At 44.2% G+C, this 22,259-nt stretch overlaps 1 protein-coding gene across 1 annotated transcript in view; it reads left to right on the plus strand.

Annotated features, from left to right (window-relative positions):
• SNX31 (sorting nexin 31) overlaps window positions 1–22,259 on the plus strand; it is a 49,364-nt gene that overhangs the window by 10,777 nt on the left and 16,328 nt on the right. The window contains exons 4-9 of the mRNA XM_038745636.1: window positions 422–486; window positions 4,753–4,863; window positions 9,027–9,117; window positions 16,686–16,773; window positions 20,078–20,147; window positions 21,687–21,779. Coding sequence (XP_038601564.1) covers window positions 422–486; window positions 4,753–4,863; window positions 9,027–9,117; window positions 16,686–16,773; window positions 20,078–20,147; window positions 21,687–21,779 — 518 coding nt within the window. The remainder of the gene's footprint in view (window positions 1–421; window positions 487–4,752; window positions 4,864–9,026; window positions 9,118–16,685; window positions 16,774–20,077; window positions 20,148–21,686; window positions 21,780–22,259) is intronic.

The raw sequence follows: 22,259 nt of genomic DNA on the forward strand, positions 1-22,259 counted from the left end.
TTGCACATAATAAACACTTAACAAATGCCATTATTATTATTATTATTATTATTATTATTATTATTATTATTATGACCTTCTGACTCCTATGCCCAAACTCTATCCACTATGCCACTCTGCTTCGCTGTGAGACAGGGACTGTGTCCAACCAGATTATACTGTATCTACTCCAGCGCTTAGAACAGTGCCTGGCACATAGTAAGCACTTAACAAATAATACAGTTATTACTATTATTATTAGGAGTGAAGAGATGCATTTTGGTGAATGGAAGGAGGTTGGTTGGCACAGCTTTATACAGTTGTGAAGAGAGATGGGGGGCATGAAAATGAAGAGAGGCCTGGGGTGTAGACTGGGTGGAATATGCTTTTCTGCTCTTTTCAATGCTAAAGATGCTCAATGTTTCCAAATTATATTTTCTAGTGCCTACGGATCCAAATGTCCTAAGAAGTGATGTCTTCATCGGTTTTTTAAAAACGTTGCAGCAGGTAAGCTTAATCTTCAAATGAGGCAAGGAATGCTGTCAGAAGAAACCAAATCATTTTTTAAAAAATTCAGTGGCTGCTTCTGTACTTCTTTTCAGCATTTATCACCCCTGGATTTTGTTTGATAGCTAAAGAGTGTGAGACTGGAAGAGAAATGAGAAAGGAAACAGTGAGTGCTCAATAAATGTGATTAAATGAATGAATGAATATCCAATCCATCTAGTGATCCATCAAGTGATTCTCCTTTGGAGTCACTCTAGGTAGAAGTTTGAAAGAAGTAGTAGCAGCAGTAGTATTTATTAAGTGCTTACTGTGTGCAAAAGTTCTCTTCTAGGCACTAGGAAAGACTACAGGGGTGAAAATTAGACATGGTCCCTGACCTTCATGGGGCTCATGTTCTGAGTATGAAGGGGACTGATGAAAGATGCATAAGGAAAGGTAAAACAATAAAAAAGGATGAGAGGGATAAATACAAAAATAAAATTAAAATGGCAGTAGGGTACTGTGGTTAGAGAGCAGGATTTTGGTCTTCCCAGGGCTCACAATTCACAGCTGAAACCTCAGTAACTGCTCCAGTTAGAGACTGGGGGAGAATGGGCGAACTTGGCTGTTCGGTGGGGGCACTTATCAGATGATATGTCCTAAGGAGAAGCGTGGCCTAAGGGAAAGCGCTTGGGCTCAGGGAGTCAGAGGACCTGGGTTCTCACCTCGGCTCTGCCAGTTGCCTGCTGGGTGACCTTGGGCAAGTCACTTAACTTCTCTGTGCCTCAGTCTCCTCATCTATAACATGAGGATTCAGTGCCTGTTCTCCCCCCTACTTAGACTTTGAGTCTCATGGGGGACAGGGACTGTGTCCAACCTAATTAACTTGTATCTACTCCAGAAGTTATTTGTTCATTCATTCATTCAATTTTTTTTGAGTACTTACTGGGTGCAGAGCACTGTACTAAACGCATGGAACAGTGCTTGGGGAAGCAGCATGGCTCAATGGAAAGAGCCCACGCTTTGGACTCAGAGGTCATGGTTTAAATCCTGGCTCCGCCGTTTGTTTGCTGTGTGACCTTGGGCAAGTCACTTCACTTCTCTGGGCCTCAGTTACCTCATCCGTAAAATGGGGATTAAGATTGTGAGCCCCTCATGGGACAACCTGATCACCTTGTATCCCCTCCAGCGCTTAGAACAGTGCATAGTAAATGCTTAATAAATGCCATCATTAATAGACAGACACATTCCCTGCCCAAAATGAGCTTGCAGTCTAGAGCGGGGGAGACGGACATCAATACAAATAAATGACAGATATGTACGTAAGTGCTGTGGGGCTGGGAGGGGGGAAGAAAAAAAGAAGCAGGTAGGGGTGAGAGAAGGGAGCGGGAGAGGAGGAAAGTGGGGAGCTTAGTCCGGGAAGGCCTCTTGGAGGAGATATGCCTTCAATAAGGCTTTGAAGCGGGGGTGAGTTTCTGTCCGTCAGATATGAGGAAGGAAGGCATTCCAGACCAGAGGCAGGATACAGGTTAAGGGTTGTCGGCAAAACAAGTGAGATGGAGGCACAGTGAGAAGTTTAGCATCAGAGGAGCAAAGTGTATGGGCTGGGTTGTAGTACGAGAGTATCCAGGTGAGGTAGGAGGGGGCAAGGTGGTGGACTGCTTTAAAGCCCATGGTGAGGAGTGTTTGTTTGATGCAGAGGTGGATGGGCAACCACTGGAGTTTCTTGAGGAGTGGGGAGACATGTGCTGAACGCTTTTGTCAAAAAATGATCTGGATAATGAAGTATGGACTTGGAGTGGGGAGAGACAGGAGGCTGGGAGGTCAGCAAGAAGGCTGATGCACTAATCCAGGTGGGATAAGATGAGTGATTGTATTAATGTGGAGGCAGTTTGGATGGAGAGGGAAAGGCTGATTTTAGCGGTGTTGTCAAGGTGGGACCGACGGGATCACTAGATGGATTGAATGTTCATTCATTCTTTCAACCACACTTATTAAACGCTTGCTGTGTGCAGAGCACTGTACTAATGCTTGGAGAAGTACAATACAACACTAAACAGACACTTTCCTTGCCCACAATGAATATGTGGGTTGAGTTAGAGAGAGGGATCAAGGGTAACACCAAGGCTATGGTCTTGTGAGACAGGAAGGATGGTGGTGCTGTCTACAGTGATGGGAAAGTTATGGGGAGGACAGGGTCTGGGGGAGAAGATAAGGAGTCATATGGCAGGTTGGGCATCGTTGACCAGCCACGGAAGACAGCACTGGGCAGTCCATCAGCTCTGATCCTGCCCTCCTGGGAAAAGTCCTTGGTTTTCCCAGCAACTGCAACTCCCCCAAATGCTCCTGGGATTGGGATTCTGCTCAGACACTGAGCCCAAGGGTCAAAGCAGACAAGATGCCCCAGCGGGGCAGCCACCATTATTTCCGGACAGCCAAATGTTTTTATATCTCATTTTCCCAGACCTTCCTTGAATTTACAAGCGATTAGCAATTCTGATGGTGAGGGTGACCATGAAATCTGGAAGAGAAGTTCTAAAACTGTAAGCCCCATGTGGGACATAGACTGAGTCCAACCTGATTATCTTGTATCTATCCCTGTGCTTTGTATGGGAAGCAGCGTGGCTCAGTGGAAAGAGGATGGGGTTGGGAGTCAGAGGTCATGGGTTCTCATCCCGGCTCCACCACTTGTCGGCTGTGTGACTTTGGGCAAGTCACTTAACTTCTCTGGGCCTCAGTTCCCTCATCTGTAAAATGGGGATTAAGATTGTGAGCCCCATGTGGGACAACCTGATCACCTTGTATCCCCCCAGCACTTAGTACAGTGCTTTGCACATAGTAAGTGCTTAACAAATACCATTATTATTATTATTATTATTATGGGGCCTGGCACATAATACAGACTTGGCAAATAAAAAAAGAAGGTCAGTCAGGTGGCATTCCTGGCTTCTGGGATCCCTGTCACTGCCTTTGACTAGCCTGATTCAGAGGGCCGGGCCGGCCATGAAGGGTCAGCTCTGAGGAGATTTTTGGCTTCTTTGTCTGGACTGTCTACATTCCTGGGATGGATTTTTATTTCTCACACTCTGATCGATGATTCTTGACCTAAAGGGAGCGGCTTAGTGATCTCGAAACCCTCACCTTCCCGTTGGCATCCAGTCTGCTCCGGGTTCCAGCGCCCAAAGCCGAGGGAGGACACTGGGCCTGAGCTCTGCCTTGGGCTGCCTCAAAAAAGTCGGTCAAAGTCAAAGGCGATTTGTGGGTCGGTGAAGCAAGGAACCTCAGCCAGCGTATTCCTCACCATTAGCTAGGGACGTACAGTCCATCCGTAGGTCTGAATGCACCCAATTTCCCTCTAGTACTGCCAACAATAATTGTGGTATTTGTTAAGCTCTTAATACGTGCCAGGCACTGTTCTAAGCGCTGGGGTAGGTACGGGGTAATCAGGTTGGGCACAGTCCCTGACCCACTTGGGCTCAAAGTCTTAATCCTATTTTACAGATGAGGGAACTAAGGCCAAGAGAATAATAATAATAATGATAATAATAATAATAATGATAATAATAATGGTATTTGTTAAGCACTTACTATGTGCAAAGCACTGTTCTAAGCACTGGGGGGGTATACAAGGTGATCAGGTTGTCCCATGTGGGGCTCACAATCTTAATCCCCATTTTACAGATGAGGTAACTAAGGCCCAGAGAAGTGAAGTGACTTGCCCAAAGTCATACAGCCGATAAGTGGGATTAGAACCCATGGCCTCTGACTCCCAAGCCTGGGCTCTTTCCACTGAGTCACGCTGCTTCTCCGCTGCTTGTTAAACCCTTACTATGTGCTAGACACTATACTAAGCGCTGGGGTGGACCCAAGTAAATCGGATTGAAACCAATCCCTGTCCCACATGGGGCTCACAGTCTTAATCCCCATTTTATAGATGAGGAAACTGAGGCCCAGCGAAGTGACTTGCCCAAGCTCACAAAGCAGACAAGTGGCGGAGCTGGGATGAGATGAGGAAACTCAAACAAATAGAAGTTAAATGACTTGCCTAAGGTCACACAGCAGGTAAGTAGCAGAGCCAGGTTTAGAACCCAGATCCTCGGACTCTCAGGACCGTGTTCCTTCCACTAGGCCATGCTGCATTTTCCCAAGGGTTTAGTATAGTGCTCCTCCAACATGTGCTCAATAATTGCTAAATAATAATAAACTGAAGGAGCGTGTCGAAGAAGAGGGGTGTTAATAATGAACACAAAGGATTCTGTGAAGTTGACTTTAATTTATTCTTGGAAGGATACCTTTAAGATCATCACGAAGAAAGGGCCTTTGGATGTGTTTTTGCCCAATGGAAGGAGAATTCGAATTGAGATTCTGACATCAGATACTGCTGAAAGAGTCCTGGAGGTAATCCGGATTTAAACGCCATCTCTGATACTCCTAATGTTGAAGTTAGCTTCTTAGGGTTGTAGACCAGTTGAGTTCAGGTCAGTAACAGTCATCATTTATTCATATAGCTGTAATCAAATTATATACCGGTCATTTATTTATATTAATGTCTGTCTCACCCTCTAGGCTGTAAACTTGTTGTAGGCGGGGAATTTGTCTACCAACTCTGCTGTATTATACTCTCCCAACCGCTTAGTACTGTTCTCTGAACATAATGTTTAATAAATAGCTGTGATTGATTGATTATTACACTGGCACCCTACTGGCTTCCTTCCTAGTTGCCTGAGAGTTCCAGGGAAAAGAAATCAGGAATTTGGGACGTTCCAATAAAAACCTACTGTAGAGATAGCCTCTAAAGAAACACTTTTCAAGGAAAAGTGTTCTTTTCAAGGAAAAGAATTAGGAGATCGCTGAGAAGCAGCATGACCTAGTGGAAAAAGCACAGACCCGGGAGTCAGAAGGTCACGGGTTCTAATCCCAGCTCTGCCACTTGTCTGCTGTGTGACCTTGGACAAGTCACTTCACTTCTCCATGCCTCAGTTCCCTCACCCGTAAAATGGGGATTAAGACTGCGAGCCCCATGTGGGACAAGGACTGTGCCTGACCCGATTATCTTGTATCTACCCCAGCGCTTAGAATAGTGTCTGGTGCATAGTAAGTGTTTAACAAATGCCTCAATTATTATTATTATTAGGACAGTGTTGGGTAAAGACTGTCTCTGTTGCCGAATTGCACTTTCCAAGCACTTAGTACAGTGCTCTGCATACAGTAAGTGCTCAATAAATATGATTGAATGAAAGGTGTGTGGTGAGGCAAATTTTTTTTTTAACGGTATTTGTTAAGCACTTACTATGTATCAAGCACTGTTCTAAGCACTGGGGTAGGTAATAATAATAATGGTATTTATTAAGTGTTTACTATGTGCAAAGCACTGTTCTAAGCACTGGGGAAGTTACAAGGTGATCAGGTTGTCCCACGGGGGGCTCACAGTCTTAATCCCCATTTTACAGATGAGGTAACTGAGGCCCAGAGAAGTTAAGTGACTTGCCCAAAGTCACACAGCTGACAATTGGCAGAGCCGGGATTTGAACCCATGACCTCTGACTCCTAAGCCCGGGCTCTTTCCACTGAGCCACGCTGCTTCTCTAAGATGCAAGTTAATCAGGGTAGATGCAGTCCCTATCCCAGAGAGGGCTCACAGTCTAAGTAGGAGGAATGAGCAATCTGAAGACACAGAGCAATTAAGTGACTCTCCCAAGGTCACACATCAGGCAAGGGATGGATGCGGGATTAGAACCCAGGTCCTCTGATTCCCAGGCCTGTGCTCTTTCCACTAGGCCACACTGCTTCTTAGGCATGGCTCAGTGGAAAGAGCCCGGGCTTGGGAGCCAGAGGTCATGGGTTCTAATCCCGGCTCTGCCACTTGTCAGCTGTGTGACCTTGGGCAAGTCACTCAACTTCTCTGTGCCTCAGTTACCTCATCTGTAAAATGGGGATTAAGACTGTGAGCCCCACATGGGACAACTTGATCACCTTGTATCCCCCCCAGCGCTTAGAACAGTACTTCGCACATAGTAAGCGCTTAACAAATGCCATCATTATTATTATTTAGATTGTACTCTATTTTACTTGTACATATTTACTGTTCTATTAATTTTGCTGATGATGTGCATCTAGCTTTAATTCTATTATTTCTGACGATTTTGACACCTGTCTACATGTTTTGTTTTGTTGTCTGTCTCCCCCTTCTAGACTGTGAGCTCGTTGTTGGGTAGGGACCGTCTCTATGTATTGCCGACTTTTACTTCCCAAATGCTTAGTACAGTGCTCTGCACACAGTAAGCACTTAATAAATATGATTGAATCAATGAATGAATGAAAGAAGACAATAATAATAATGATGATGGCGTTTATTAAGCGCTTACTATGTGCAAAGCACTGTTCTAAGCACTGAGGGGATACAAGGTGATCAGGTTGTCCCACGGGGGGTTCACAGTCAATCCCCATTTTACAGACGAGGGAACTGAGGCCCAGTGAAGTGACTTGCCCAAAGTCACACAGCTGATAGATGGCAGAGTCGGGATTTGAACCCATGACCACTGACTCCAAAGCCCGGGCTCTTTTCCACTGAGTCACGCTGCTTCTCGATGGTAAACCACTTCCATATCTTTTACCAAGAATACTCTTGGTAAAACAACTACAGATGATAATGGAACATTCTGGAGACGATGTGTCCATGGAGTTGCCATGGATTGGAAATGACTCAGAGGCATTTGATAAGCATGCCGAGGGCAGGACCCAGGCCTTCTACTTTTATTGGACTATTCCAAATTCATTCATTCATTCAGTCGTCTTTATTTAGCGCTTACTGTGTACAGAGCACTGTACTAAGCGCTTGGGAAGAACAAGTTGGCAACATATAGAGATGGTCCCTACCCAACAACGAGCTCACAGTCTAGAAGGGGGAGACAGACAACATAACAAAACATGTAGACAGGTGTCAAAATCGTCAGAAAAAATAGAATTAAAGCTAGATGCACATCATTAGCAAAATTAATAGAATAGTAAAAATGTACAAGTAAAATAGAGTACAATCTCAATAATAATAATAATAACGATGGCATTTGTTAAGCGCTTACTATGTGTGAAGCACTGTTCTAAGTGCTGGGGGGGATACACGGTGATCACGTTGTCCCAGCGGGCTCACAGTCTAGAAGAGGCCTAATACAGTGCTCTTTGCACAATGGGTGCATAATAATTTATACCAAATAAATTGAATACCTTTGATAAACACTTGGTGCAAAGCAATGCCCTAATTAATAATAATAATAATAATGGCACTCATCTAGTGCTTACTATGTGCCAAGCACTATTCTAAGCACTGGGGTAGATACATGTTAGGTTGGACCCAGCCCCTGTCCCACATGGGGCTCACAGTCAATCAATCAGTCAATCAATCAATCTTATTTATTGAGCGCTTACTTTGTGCAGAGCACTGTACTAAGCGCTTGGGAAGTACAAGTTGGCAACATATAGAGACTGTCCCTACCCAACAGTGGGCTCACAGTCATTATCCCCATTTTACAGCTGAGGTAACTGAGTCCCAGAGAAGTGAAGTGACTTACCCAAGATCACACAGCAGAAAGGTGGAAGACCTGGGATTAGAACCCGGGTCCTTCTGACTCCCAGGACTGTGTTCTATCCACTAGGCAACACCACTTCTTTAAAGTTACTTTAAATGTTCATGGTAAATAAATACAAGTGGTCTCCTTGTTTTGATTTGTTGTCTGGCTCCCCCTTCTAGACTGTGAGCCCGTTCATTCATTCATTCATTCAATCATATTTATTGAGCGCTTACTGTGTGCAGAGCACTGTACTAAGCGCTTGGGAAGTCCAAGGTGGCAACCTATAGAGATGGTCCCTACCCAACAGCGGGCTCACAGTCTAGAAGGGGGAGACAGACAACAAAACCAAACATATTAACAAAATAAAATAAATAGAATAAATATGTACAAGTAAAATAGAATGATAAATATGTACAAACATATATACATATATGTATGTATATATGTTTGTACATATTTATCACTCTATTTATATATATATATATATGTGCTGTGCAGAGGGGAAGGAGGTAAGACGGGATGGGGAGGGGAAGGAGGGGGAGAGGGAGGAGTCACTTGTGCAACTCACTTAACTTCTCTGTGCCTCAGTTACCTCATCTGTCAAATGGGCATTAAGACTGGGAGCCCCACATGGGACAACCTGATTGCCTTATATCTCCCCCAGCGCCTCACAGAGTAAGCGCTTAACAAATACCATCATTATTATTATTATTATTATGGCATTTGTTATGATGGCATTTGTTAAGTGCTTACTATGTGCAAAGCACTGTTCTAAGCGCTGGGGAGGATACAAGGTGATCAGGGTGTCCCACATGAGGCTCAGTCTTAATCCCCATTTTACAGATGAGCCCGTTGTTGGGCTGGGACCATCTCTATAAATTGCCGACTTGTACTTCCCAAGCGCTTAGTACAGTGCTCTGCACACAGTAAGTGCTCAATAAATACTAATGAATGAATGAATGAAGTGGCGTTTCACGTTTGCTTTTCCTTTTGAAGATTGTGGCATACAAGATTGGACTCTCTCGAGAACTCCTGGGATATTTCAACCTGTTTCTGATTCAGGGAGGCGGTCACGGAGACCTCACAGGTGAGAGACTGGAAAAGGGAAGGAGCTGAGGGAAAGCGGTTTGCAGAGTGGAAGTGTGATAGAGTGACTTGCGTTTGGATTCATCATCATCATCATCAATCGTATTTATTGAGCGCTTACTATGTGCAGAGCACTGTACTAAGCGCTTGGGAAGTACAAATTCGCAACATATAGAGACAGTCCCTACCCAACAGTGGGCTCACAGTCTAAAAGGGGGAGACAGAGAACAAAACCAAGCATACTAACAAAATAAAATAAATAGAATAGATATGTACAAGTAAACTAAATAAATAAATAAGTAAATAGAGTAAAATATGTACAAACATATATACAGGTGCTGTGGGAAAGGGAAGGAGGTAAGATGGAGGGATGGAGAGGGGGACGAGGGGGATTCACACACCCTCAGCCCCGTGGCATTTAAGTACATATCCATCATTTATTTATTTATATTAATGTCGGTCTCCTCCTCCAGACTGTAATCTGAGGAAGGAACCAGTCTACTAACTCTGTTGTACTCTCCCAAACACTTAATACAGTGCTCTGCACACAGCAAGTGGTCGATTAATATGTTTGATTGATCGGGACTGTGCTAAGCACTGGAAGCTATCTGGCTCCACCACTTGTCTGTGACCTTGGGCAAGCTACTTAACTTCTCAGTGCCTCAGTTACCTCTTGGGAATTAAAATGGGAATTAAATCCTCCTCTCCCCAATTTAAACTGAGCCCCATGCGGGACAGGGATTGTGTCCAATCTGATGAACTTGGTTATCTTTTAGACTGTGAGCCCACTGTTGGGTAGGGACTGTCTCTATATGTTGCCAATTTGTACTTCCCAAGCGCTTAGTACAGTGCTCTGCACATAGTAAGCATTCAATAAATACAATTGATTGATTGATTGATTGATTATCTACCCCAGTGTTTAGAACAGTGCTCGCCACAAAGTAAGCGCTTCAAAAATACCATTAAAAATACAAACAACAAAAACATCTCTTTACAAAGATATTGTCCAGACACAAGATAGCTACCCACTAGAGTGTGAGCCCGCTGTTGGGTAGGGACCGTCTCTATATGTTGCCAACTTGTACTTCCCAAGCGCTTAGTACAGTGCTCTGCACACAGTAAGCGCTCAATAAACACGTTGAATGAATGAATGAATAAAAGGAAGCAGCATGGCATAGTGGATAGAGCACAGGGCTCGGAGTCAGAAGGTTATGGGTTCTAATCCCAGCTCTGCCACATGTCTGCAGTATGACCTTGGGCAAGTCACTTCACTTCTCTGGGCCTCAGTTACCTCTTCTGTAAAATGGGGATTGAGACTGAGAGCCCCATGTGGGACAGGGACCGTGTAACCTGATTTGCTTGTGTCCACCCCAGCATTTAGTACAGTGCCTGGCCCCTAGTAAGTGCTCAAGAATTATCATTATTATTATTATTATTATTATTAAAAGAGGGTCCAGGCATAGGGAAACTACTGCATCTCCAGAAGTCACGAGTTGAGGGTCCCTTCTAGACTGTGAGCCCGCTGTTGGGTAGGGACTGTCTCTATGTGTTGCCAACTTGTACTTCCCAAGCGCTTAGTACAGTGCTCTGCACACAGTAAGCGCTCAATAAATACGATTGATTGATTTCACAGCTATGCGAACTTGGTCTTTAAGCAACAATAAGGGGAGAGTTAGAGGTTGGAGCGGGGGCTTGGGGATTAGTTATGCTGGTTGGGAGTATCCATTTGTTCATTCATTCAATCATATTTATTGAGTGCTTTCTGTGTGCAAAGCACTCTACTAAGCACTTGGGAGAGTACAATATAACAATAAATAGATACATTCCCTGCCCCAAATGAAGCAGGATTCAATCAATCGATGGTATTTATTGAGCGCTTACCGTGAGCAGAGTCCTGTATTAAGCCCTTGGGTGAGTACAATGTAACAGAGTCAGTAAACATGTTTCCTGCTCACAAGGAGCTTACAGTCTAGAGAGGGAGAATATTAATGTCTGTCTCCCTGCCTCTAGCCTGGAAGCTCATCGTGGGCAGGGAACGTGTCTGTTTACTGTTGTATTGTACTCTCCCAAGGGCTTAATACAGGACTCTGCTCAAGGTAAGCGCTCATTAATACCATCGATTGATTGATTGAGTTCTACTTCATTTGGGGCAGGGAATGTGTCTGTTTATTGTTATATAATAAACAGACACCATAACATAAAATATACAGACACTATAACAATAAACATTATTGTTATATAATAAACATAGTAAGCGCTCGATAAATAGGACTGACTGAATGAATGGATAAATAAATAAATGAGGGACATGTACAGAAGTGCTGCGGGGCGGAAGATGGGGTGAATAAAGGGAGCAAATCCAAGGGCAAGGATGAAAGTCTGACCTTTCCATTATTAGTGCTACCCTACTTGCTGTTGGTTCTTCTCCCCTCCCCAGCTGCCTATTTGTACTGGTTTTATTCTCGGGTAGACACAGCTTGGCCTAGTGGAGACAGCTCCGGCCTGAAGGTCAGAAGGATCTGGGTTCTAATCCCGGTTCCACCACTGCTCTGTGATCATGGTCAAGTCACTTCTCTGTACCTCGGTCACCTCATCTGTAAAATAGGGATTAAGACTGAACCCCACATGGGACGGGCACTGTGTCTAATCCAATTTTGCTTGAATCCATCCCGTCTCTTAGCGCATGGTAAGCACTTAACAAATGCCACAAATATGATTATTAGGTCCTCCAGTCAGGGCCAGCCCCTGAGGTGGGAGGGGCCCTGAGTCGCTATAGGTCCTTCCCTGCCACTTTGAAAATGGCTTTAATCTTATAATTATAATAATAATGGAACTTGTTAAGTGCATGCTATGGGCCAAGCACTGTTCTAAGCTCTGGGATAGATACAATTTAATCAGTTTGGACACAGTCCTTGTCCCACATAGGACTCACAGGCTTTAATCTTATAATTATAATAATAATGGAACTTGTTAAGTGCATACTATGGGCCAAGCACTGTTCTAAGCTCTGGAATAGATACAATTTAATCAGTTTGGACACAGTCTTTGTCCCACATAGGACTCACAGGCTTTAATCTTATAATTATAATAATAATGGAACTTGTTAAGTGCATACTATGGGCCAAGCACTGTTCTAAGCTCTGGGATAGATACAATTTAATCAGTTTAGACACAGTCCTTGTCCCACATAGGACTCACAGGCTTTAATCTTATAATTATAATAATAATGGAGCTTGTTAAGTGCATACTATGGGCCAAGCACTGTTCTAAGCTCTGGAATAGATACAATTTAATCAGTTTGGACACAGTCCTTGTCCCACATAGGACTCACAGGCTTTAATCTTATAATTATAATAATAATGGAGCTTGTTAAGTGCATACTATGGGCCAAGCACTGTTCTAAGCTCTGGAATAGATACAATTTAATCAGTTTGGACAAAGTCCTTGTCCCACATAGGACTCACAGGCTAAATAGGAGGGAGTAGGATTTAATCCCCATTTTACAGATGAGGTAACTGAGGCACAGAGAAGTTAAGTGACTTCCCCAAAGTCACATAGAGGGCAAGTGGTACAGTGTCAGGATTAGAACCCGGGTCCTCCAACTCCCAGGTCCATGCTGTAGAAGCAGCATGGCTCAGGGGAAATAGCATGGGCTTTGGAGTCAGAGGTCATGGGTTCAAATCCTGCCTCCACCACTTGTCAGCTGTTTGACTTTGGGCAAGTCACTTAACTTCTCTGTGCCTCAGTTACCTCATCTGTAAAATGGGGATTAAGACTGTGAGCCCCCGATCACCTTGTAACTTCCCCAGCGCTTAGAACAGTGCTTTCCACATTGTAAGTGCTTAATAAATGCCATTATTATTATTATTATTGTTATTATTATTAGCCACTAGGCTATACTGCTAAAGTTAGTGCCTCCTATACCTAGAGTGTGCCTGGGTCAGGGCATGTTTATGAAACTCCAAATTATTTTGTGTGAGATCAGTAATTTGGCAGTGGGGAGGGCACCAAATGAAGAGCATTTTGAGCTTCTTGGAACCTATTGTCTGAAAAGGTGGTGATGCTTTTATTTTTTATCATTCCATTGGCTTACTATCCCGGGATAAGTATCTCGAGTATTTGTCGGCTATTTGTTGAGAATGGCACTGCACTTTCTCCATTAAAGAAAATTCAGAAATCCAGAATGAATGAATGAATCAATCAGTCAATGGTATTTGATGAGCAGCACTAGCTGGGTGCAGAGAACACACTGTACTAAGTGTTTGGGAGAGTTGGTGGACATGTTCCTTGCTCATAATGAGCTTCAAGTCTAGAGGAGACAGACATTAATATTAGTACAGTGCTTGGCACACAGTAAGCACTCAATCAATACAATTGAATGAATGAATAAATAATTTGTAGACATTTTTACCAAGAAAACTCTCTGGCCAGGGGAGTGGAAATAGGTGTACCTCACCTCCATGCTGACCAAAAGAAGTAAGGAAGAAGAGGGGAGGGCAGAGATTGAATAACTTGAATGGCCTAGGGGCACAGGTAATAAATACCTTTATTTATTGCACCCCTTTTAGACTGTGAGCCCACTGTTGGGTAGGGACTGTCTCTATATGTTGCCTACTTGTACTTCCCGAGCGCTTAGTACAGTGCCCTGCACACAGTAAGTGCTCAATAAATACGATTGATGATGATGAAATACCTGCGGCTTCCGACCTTCTGGGTAGCGGATGGAGACTTGCAGCAGCCGACTACGGGTGACCTCTGCCCAGAGCATGGGATGTCCATTCTGTCTGCATCAACAGAGAAGCTGTGGGATGGTTATATGTCCCAGTGAAAGGTAGTGGGGCTGTAAACTAAGGTGTTTCCCCACGGGTGTGGACCACATGAATGGATTCTTTCCAAGTGGGAAGCGTTCGTGGGTGGGAGCTTACTTCTTGGCCACAGGCAAACAAGGCATAAGTGAATTCCTCCTGAGTGGGAAGCGTTCATGAGTGAGACCTAGGTGTTTCACCACACATGGGTAACGCATAAATATATTCCTCTCGGTAGGGAAGCTCTAACATCATTAAATAATCATATTTCTCCCGAAAGGGGCCTCTCAAAAGGGAAGTTAAATTTGCCGCATTCAAAATAATCAAATAATTCACCTCATGGAATAAATTTTGTATAAAACTCAGCCTTTCTCTCCCCTAGTTCTCTCTCTCACCGCACTGATTCCTAAACAAACCCATCCCCGGGAGATGGGTGACAGATGTGTACATAAGTGCTATGGGGCTGAGCATGGACTGAATACTAAAAGCCCAAAGAGCCCAGATCCAAGTGCATGGATGATGCAGAAGGGAGAGGGAGTTGGGGAAATGAGGGCTTAATCAGGAAGGCCTCTTAGAGGATATATTATCTTAAAAAGCTTTGAAGGTGGGGAGAGTGGTCGTCTGACTTGCATAATAATAATAATGATAATGCTGGTATTTGTTAAGGGTTTACTATGTGTAAGGCATTCATTCCTTCATTCATTCAGTCATATTTATCGAGTGCTTACTATGTGCAGAGCACTGTACTAAGCACTTGGGAAGTACAAGTTGGCAACGTATAGAGATGGCCCCTACCCAACAACGGGCTCACAGTCTAGAAGGGGGAGACAGACAACAAAACAAAACATGGGGACAGGTGTCAAGTCATCAGAATAAATAGAAGTAAAGCTAGATGCACATCATTAACAAAATAAATAGAATGGTAAATATGTACAAGTAAAATAAATAGAGTAATAAATCTGTACAAACATATATACAGGTGCTGTGGGGAGGGGAAGGAAGTAGGGCGGGGGGATGGGGAGGAGGAGAGGAAAAAGGGGGCTCAGTCTGGGAAGGCCTCCTGGAGGAGGTGAGCTCTCATTCATTCATTCATTCAATCATATTTATTGAGCGCTTACTGTGTGCAGAGCACTGTACTAAGCGCTTGGGAAGTACAAGTTGGCAACATATAGAGACGGTCCCTACCCAACAGTGGGCTCACAGTCTCTCAGTAGGGCTTTGAAGGGAGGAAGAGAGCTAGCTTGGTGGATGTGCAGAGGGAGGGCATTCCAGGCCAAGGGGAGTATCAAATGCTGGGGTAGGCATAAGATCATCAGTTGGACACAGTCCTCATCCCACATGGGGCTCAGAGTCTTAATCCCCATTTTTCAGAAAAGGAAACTGAGCCAAGGAGAAGTTAAGTGACTTGCCCAAGGTCACACAGTAGACAAGTGGCAGAGCTAGGATTAGAATTAATGTCCTCTGACTCTGAGGCCCATCCTCTTGCCATTAGGCCATGCTGTTTCTCTGCTACTTTTGGAGAGGGAGGGAGTTTCAGGCCAGAGGGAAGACATGGACAAGAAGTCGGCGGCGAGGCAGATGAGATCAGGGCCCAGTAAGCAAGCCGGGGCTAGAGGATATCAGTGAGGTAAGAAGAGAGGGGGCGAGCTGATTGAGTGTTTTAAAGTGAATGTTGAGGAGTTTCTGTTGGATGCGGAGGTGGTTGGGCAGCCAACGGAGGTTCTTGAGGAGTGGGGAGACATGGACTGAACTTTTTGTTGAAAAATGATCCATGCAGTTCCTTTGGAAATCCTACCCCAGCACCTCATGGGCCCTGGGGACTGTCTCTGGGCCCTGGAGACCCTTGCTGGGCCCAGGAGACCCTCACTGGGCCCTAGCGACCCTTGCTAGGCTCTGGAGACCCCCTCTCAGCCCTGGAATGCCCTCCCTCTGCCCATCCGCCAAGCTAGCTCTCTTCCTCCCTTCAAGGCTCTGCTGAGAGCTCACCTCCTCCAAGAGGCCTTCCCAGACTGAGCCCCTTCCTTCCTCTCCCCCTCGCCCCCCTCTCCATCCCCCCCATCTTACCTCCTTCCCTTCCCCACAGCACCTGTATATATGTATATATGTTTGTCCATATTTATTACTCTATTTATTTATTTATTTATTTTACTTGCACATATCTATTCTATTTATTTTACTTTGCTAGTATGTTTGGTTTTGTTCTCTGTCTCCCCCTTTTAGACTGTGAGCCCACTGTTGGGTAGGGACTGTCTCTATATGTTGCCAATTTGTACTTCCCAAGCGCTTAGTACAGTGCTCTGCACATAGTAAGCGCTCAATAAATACGATTGATTGATTGATTGATTGGAGATTCTCACTGGGCCCTGGGGACCCTCAGTGGGCCTTGGAGACCATTGGGAGTGTCCTCCATTTGGGGCGGGAGAAGAGAAAGGGCTGCAAATCTCCAGTGCTCCGTGCTGGGGAGACTGAGGCAAATAGGGCGGTGGCTGTAGTCTGGCCCATTCCCTCGGACGCATCAAAGTTTGACCCGTGTGGGAAGGGAGCGAGTCTACCAACTCTGCTATACTGTAATACTGTACTCTCCCAAGTGCTTAGTACAGTGCTCAATAAATACGATTGATTGATTGATTGCGGGACTCTGGCGGTGGGGGAGAGGATGGGAAGGCTTGCCGGGGGCATGACTAAACCTTCTTTTTTTGTTTCCTTATATTAAGAGAGATAATAATGCATTTCGCAACTAATCCAAACTTCCCCCCCTTTCCAGTAATTAAGAAAATGGCAGAATTTGAGCTCCCGTTTGCTAGTCTGCAAAGCGTTGAAGTCGAAAACTGCAAGGTTGGACTTAGAAAGTGGTGAGTATGGATGTTTGAAAACGGGGCAGGCTTTGGAGCCAATCCTTCCTGGGCTCTGCCCATGATTCCATTTTGGGAGCCCCGAGATGATCTGGGAGACGTTCCCATGAGAACAGCAAAGGCCAGCAAAAGATTGAATAATGAGGAACGAGGAAAAGTCTTGGTACTGATTACCTTGCTTCGGGAAAAAGGCAGATTCATTCATTTATTTATTCAATCATATTTATTGAGCGCTGTCAGTGTGCAAAACACTATACTAAGTGCTTATGATTTGTAATGGCCTTCTTTTACGCAGCTTTCCCTTATCAGCAAAAGGGGTTTTTATTATTATAATAATTATTAGTAGTAGTAAAAATGGTAATAATGGTATTTAAGTATTTACTATATGTCAAGCACTGTTCTAAGCACTGGGGTAGATATAAGGTTATCAGGTTGGATGCAGTCCCTGCCCCGCGTGGGGCTCACAGTCTTAATCCCCATTTTACAGATGAGGTAACTGAGGCACAGCGAAGTGACTTGCCCTAGGTCACACAGCAGACAAGTGGAGGAGGTGGGATTAGACTGTGAGCCCGTTTTGGGTGGGGACCGTCTCTATATGTTGCCAACTTGTCCTTCCCAAGCTCTTAGTACAGTGCTCTGCACACAGTAAGTGCTCAATAAATACGATTGAATGAATGAAATTAGAATCGGCTTGGCTTTGTGGAAAGAGCCTGGGTTTGGGCATCACAGGTCATGGGTTCTAATCCCACTCCACCACTTATTAGCTGTGTGACTTTGGGCGAGTCACTTAATTTCCCTTTGCCTCAGTTACCTCATCTGTAAAATGGGGATTAAGACTGTGAGCCCCCCGTGGGACAACCTGTTTACTTTGTCTCTATCCCAGAGCTTGACACATAGTTAACGCTTAAAAAATACCATCGTTATTATTATTGTTATTAGAACCCAGGTCCAAGCGTGTGTTCTAGCCATTAGGCCATGTTGTTTCTAATAATAGTAATAATCCCTACAATTCCTACCCAACAACGGGCTCACACCTCCTTCCATGCAGGAAACTTGAGTCTCCCTCTCGTAGCCGAGACTTGTAGAGTTCTGGAAACCCTCCAGGTGCCATCCTGAGAGGAGACTCTCTTCGCTAACTGAACCAAAAACCAAAACTGAAGCTAAGTACACTTGACAAGCTGGTTCCAAGATGGCAAGGCTTGGACGAATTTGCCAAACAGGAGGATTGCTGTCCAGAAAGTTGGATTGGCTTCATTTTACTGGGGGTCGGTGGGGGGTGAGGAGGGGTGACAAGGAGAGTCCCTGAGGAGTGGTGATATGTTTGTGCCCTTAAAGTGGATGAGTGGATAAATAATAATACTTTTTTTTATGGCATTCATTAAGTGCTCACTATATGCCAAGCACTTTTCAAAACATTAGTTTAGGTAAGAGGTCATCAGGTTGGACACCCACCCTGTCCTGCGTGGTGCACAGTCTAGAAAGGAGGGATGAGAATTTAATTTCCATTTTGTGGGGGAGGAAACTGAGGCACAGAGAAATTAACTGATCTGCCCAAAGTCACACAACAGACAAGGGACAGAGCCAGGTTTAGAACCCAGGTCCTCTGACTCCGAGGCCTGGGCTCTTTCCACTAGGCCATGTTACCTCTCTAGTAATTATTAATGATAATACTAATGATAAAAATGATAATTGTGATATTTGTCAAGAACTTACTCTGAACCAAGCACTGCATTAAGTATAGGGGGAGATACAAGATGGGCAGGCCAGACATGGTCCCTGTCCCACATGGGGCTTGGTTTAAGAGGGTGGCAGAACATATATTTTATCTTCATTATACATATGAGAAAACTGAGGCTCAGAGAAGTGAAGTATCTTGTCAAAGGACATGCAGCAGGCAGGTAGCAGAGTTGGGATTAGAACCCAGGTCTCCCAACTCCCAATTCCCTGCTCTTTCCACTATGCCACAGCGCTTCTCTAACTGAAATGTTGGTATTGAAAAGTCTGAAAATAGATAGTCATCCCTTACCTCCAGGTGGTTTGTGTTAGAGCCAATTACTGTTGTTAGACAATTACTCTCCCCGCCTTCAAAGCCTTTATTGAGCACATTTCCTCCAAGAGTCCTTCCCAGACTAAGGACCCCCGTTCCTCTTCTCCCACTTCCTTCTGCATCACCCTTTATTCTCCCCCGCCTCCCAGCCCCGTGGTACTTATGTACATATCTGTAATTTATCTATTCATATTGATGTCTTTCTCCTCACCTCTAGACTGTAAGCTCCTTGTAGGCAGAGAATATGTCTGTTTATTGTTATGTTGTATTCCCCCAAGCAGTTAGTATAGTGCTCTGCATAGAATAAGCGCTCGATAAATGCAATTGAATGAATGAAAAGATATAAGGCTCCCTGGAGCGAGCCCGAATATGTTCTAAAAAATATATAAAAAATGACTGTATTGTGACAAACCACCCTCTCACGTGGAGAGCTTCCCGTAGTCGAGACCACGGGAGGGAGAATCAAGCAGGGCATATCCATTCCATTCCTAGCTTGGCCAGTGGCTAGCGAGTGGAAGGCAATCTGATACTCTTCAAAATTCACCCGTGCTGGCCAGCAGTGTCGCGGGAGAAGGTCGAGGGTGGAGATTCAAGTTGATTGAGTGGAAGGAGGCAGAATACATCTGAATTTTGACCAAGAAAACCTTTTGGATCCACTACCAGAACGATTGCAGATGGAGGTGGGGCGTTCTGGGAGAGATGTGTCCATGGCGTTTCAATGGGTCGGAAACGACTCCACAGAATAAGACAAGACCAAACCACACACAGAGTTATAGTAATCTCTCAGCAATTTAGCCCCTATCAGTTTCTGGCCATTATAACCACCCCCTTTTTTTCAGATCTTTAAAATAGCTTCAGTTGACACTCAACTCGGAGATCTGTCTGTGAATAATTTTTAGGTGAAATCCCTTGAGAATATTTCAGGAAGATCACAAGAGAGGTCTTTGTCTTCTGCCTTTCTGCACTCCCCTTTCCTTTCTTCTGCATCTGGCCCTCTAGACAGTAAATTCATTGTGGGTGGGGAATACATCAACCAGCTCTGTTGGATTGTACTCCCCAAGCACTCAGTACAGTGCTCTGCACACGGGAAGCACTTCAGCACTTAACAAAGGGCATTGTTATTATTATTAATAAATAAAACTGATCAGTCTCCATTCCAAGTTGATTTGTGCCTCCTATGCTATAGATGCTCTGAGATGTAAACGTTCTCCCACAGTGGTGAAAAGAAATGTAATTTATGGCTTTTGAATTATGCAGGTATATGGATCCTTCTCTTGATGAAAGGCTTATGGATTGCAATGTTGCTGTAGATCTGCTCTATATGCAGGTAAAACCAAACTCTGCTTTAAATAATAATAATCATTATAGTACTTGTTAAGCACTTGTTGATTAGAACCCACGTCCTTCTGACTCCAAGGCCTGTGCTCTATGACTTGCTTGATAATAATGGGAAATGACACGGTGAACTGTTCTAAACATTCAGTACAGGAAATGGTAAGGATAACTGAAAATTAACTCATCCTTACTGAATTTATAGGCAGTTCTCAATTATCTCTATTAATTGGTGTCATATGGGTAATTAAAATTCACAGCGAATCCAGAAAAGTTTCATTTTAGTCATATTTTTTTATCTCCTCCTACATTAAATCTTTCAAGCAGAGTTGATATCCAGTAGCAGATAGATTAGAGTTTTATCTCTTTCCCTTTTCCTGATCATGAGACACTAATGATTGATGAAATAGCCAACAGGAAGAGGATAGAGGAGAAGCAAAATGTGTGGGAAATTCATATGTCGGCACCCGCATCCTGAATAGTTAGGAGTGGTATCCTTTCTTTAGCTGTATTTTCTGTGGATAATCACACACACACACACACACACACACACACACACACACACACACACACACACACACACACACACACACCCCACACACACAAACCCCCCCCCCCCCCCCTTCAAGGCAGGATTTGTGTAAATGACCAGAAAAAGTAATTATGCATGTGGAAGACAACATAAAACTTCATCTTCCTTTTAAATGAATGGTGAGAGGTGAATGGGTCATTAAATGTTATAGAGTGGTGGTTGGATGGTGGTGTTTAGTTAAACCTGTATTTTAGAGGCTTATAATAGTGATGGGGGTTAGAGGTAGTGTCTTTTTTTTTTTTTAATGGTATTTGTTAAGAGCTTACTATGTTCCGGGTACTAAGCGCTAGGGGAGATACAAGCTAGTCAGGTTGGACACAGTCCATGTCCCACATGGGGTTCACAGTCTTAATCCCCATTTTACAGATGAGGGAACTGAGGCACAGAGAAGTGAAGTGACTTGCCTAAGGTTACACAGCAGATGAGTGGCGGAGCAGGATTAGAACTCAGACGTTGTTGACTCCCAGGACTAACTAAGCTACACTGCTACTACTCCCCCGACCTTCACACTTATCAACTAAGCTACACTGCTACTACTCCCCCGACCTTCAAAGCCTTATTGAAGGCACGCCTCCTCTAAAAGACCTTCCCTGATTAAACCCTCTTTTCCTCTTCTCCCATTATCTCCTGCATCACCCTTGCACTTGGATTTGCTCACTTTATTCACTCCTCCCTCAGCCCCACAGCACTTGTGTACATATCCATAATTTATTTATATTAATGTCCGTCTTCCCTGATAGACTGTAAGCTCCTTGTGGGCAGAGAAAGTGTCTCCCAACTCTATATTGTACTCTCCCAAGTGCATAGTTCAGTGCTCTGCCCATGGTAAGCACTCAATGAATATAACTGATTGCTTCAGCTATAGTTTCTCCTGCCCAGATGTTTTCATGATGATTTAATGTTGATCTTTTTTTTTTTTTACCATTTTTACTGACTTTGAAGACACTGCAGGAAATAGCAGAAAACTGGACCAAGCCAACCCAAAGCCAGAGACAGGAATTAGAGAGGCTGAAGAAGGCAAATGACAAAACAAAGGTGAGCTCGGGATTAATAAAAAGAGAAACTGGCCTTCCGTGTTAGAAGTAGATTTGAGTATAGTGAATGAATCCCAGCATCTCCATTTTAAATTCTATTTGCACAGGTCTCAGCTCCACGTCTGGGACAGGTGCATCCCCTGTCTGAGACATTTTCATTGATTTGACCAAGTCCCAGATCTGTCCCTTACCCTGTCTCTCAGTTTGCCTTTTTACCTTGAAAAACCTCAGTGTTTCGGGTCTTTTTTAAAGGTGCAATTAGTCACTTTGCTTTTTGTGCCCAAACTGCTACAGGACTGATCCAAGCACGTATCACATCCCACCTACTCACTGACCTCCTTGACTACTATCTCTTCCTTCTCCGGTCCTTACTTCCCTCTGCTTCCAAAAAAATGCTCAGTCCACATCTCCCCACTCCTCAAGAACCTCCAGTGTTTTCCCACCCAGCTCTGCATCCAACAGAACTCCTTACTCTCAGATT

This window comes from Tachyglossus aculeatus, chromosome 4 (assembly GCF_015852505.1).
Source record: "Tachyglossus aculeatus isolate mTacAcu1 chromosome 4, mTacAcu1.pri, whole genome shotgun sequence".
Lineage (NCBI taxonomy): Eukaryota > Metazoa > Chordata > Mammalia > Monotremata > Tachyglossidae > Tachyglossus > Tachyglossus aculeatus.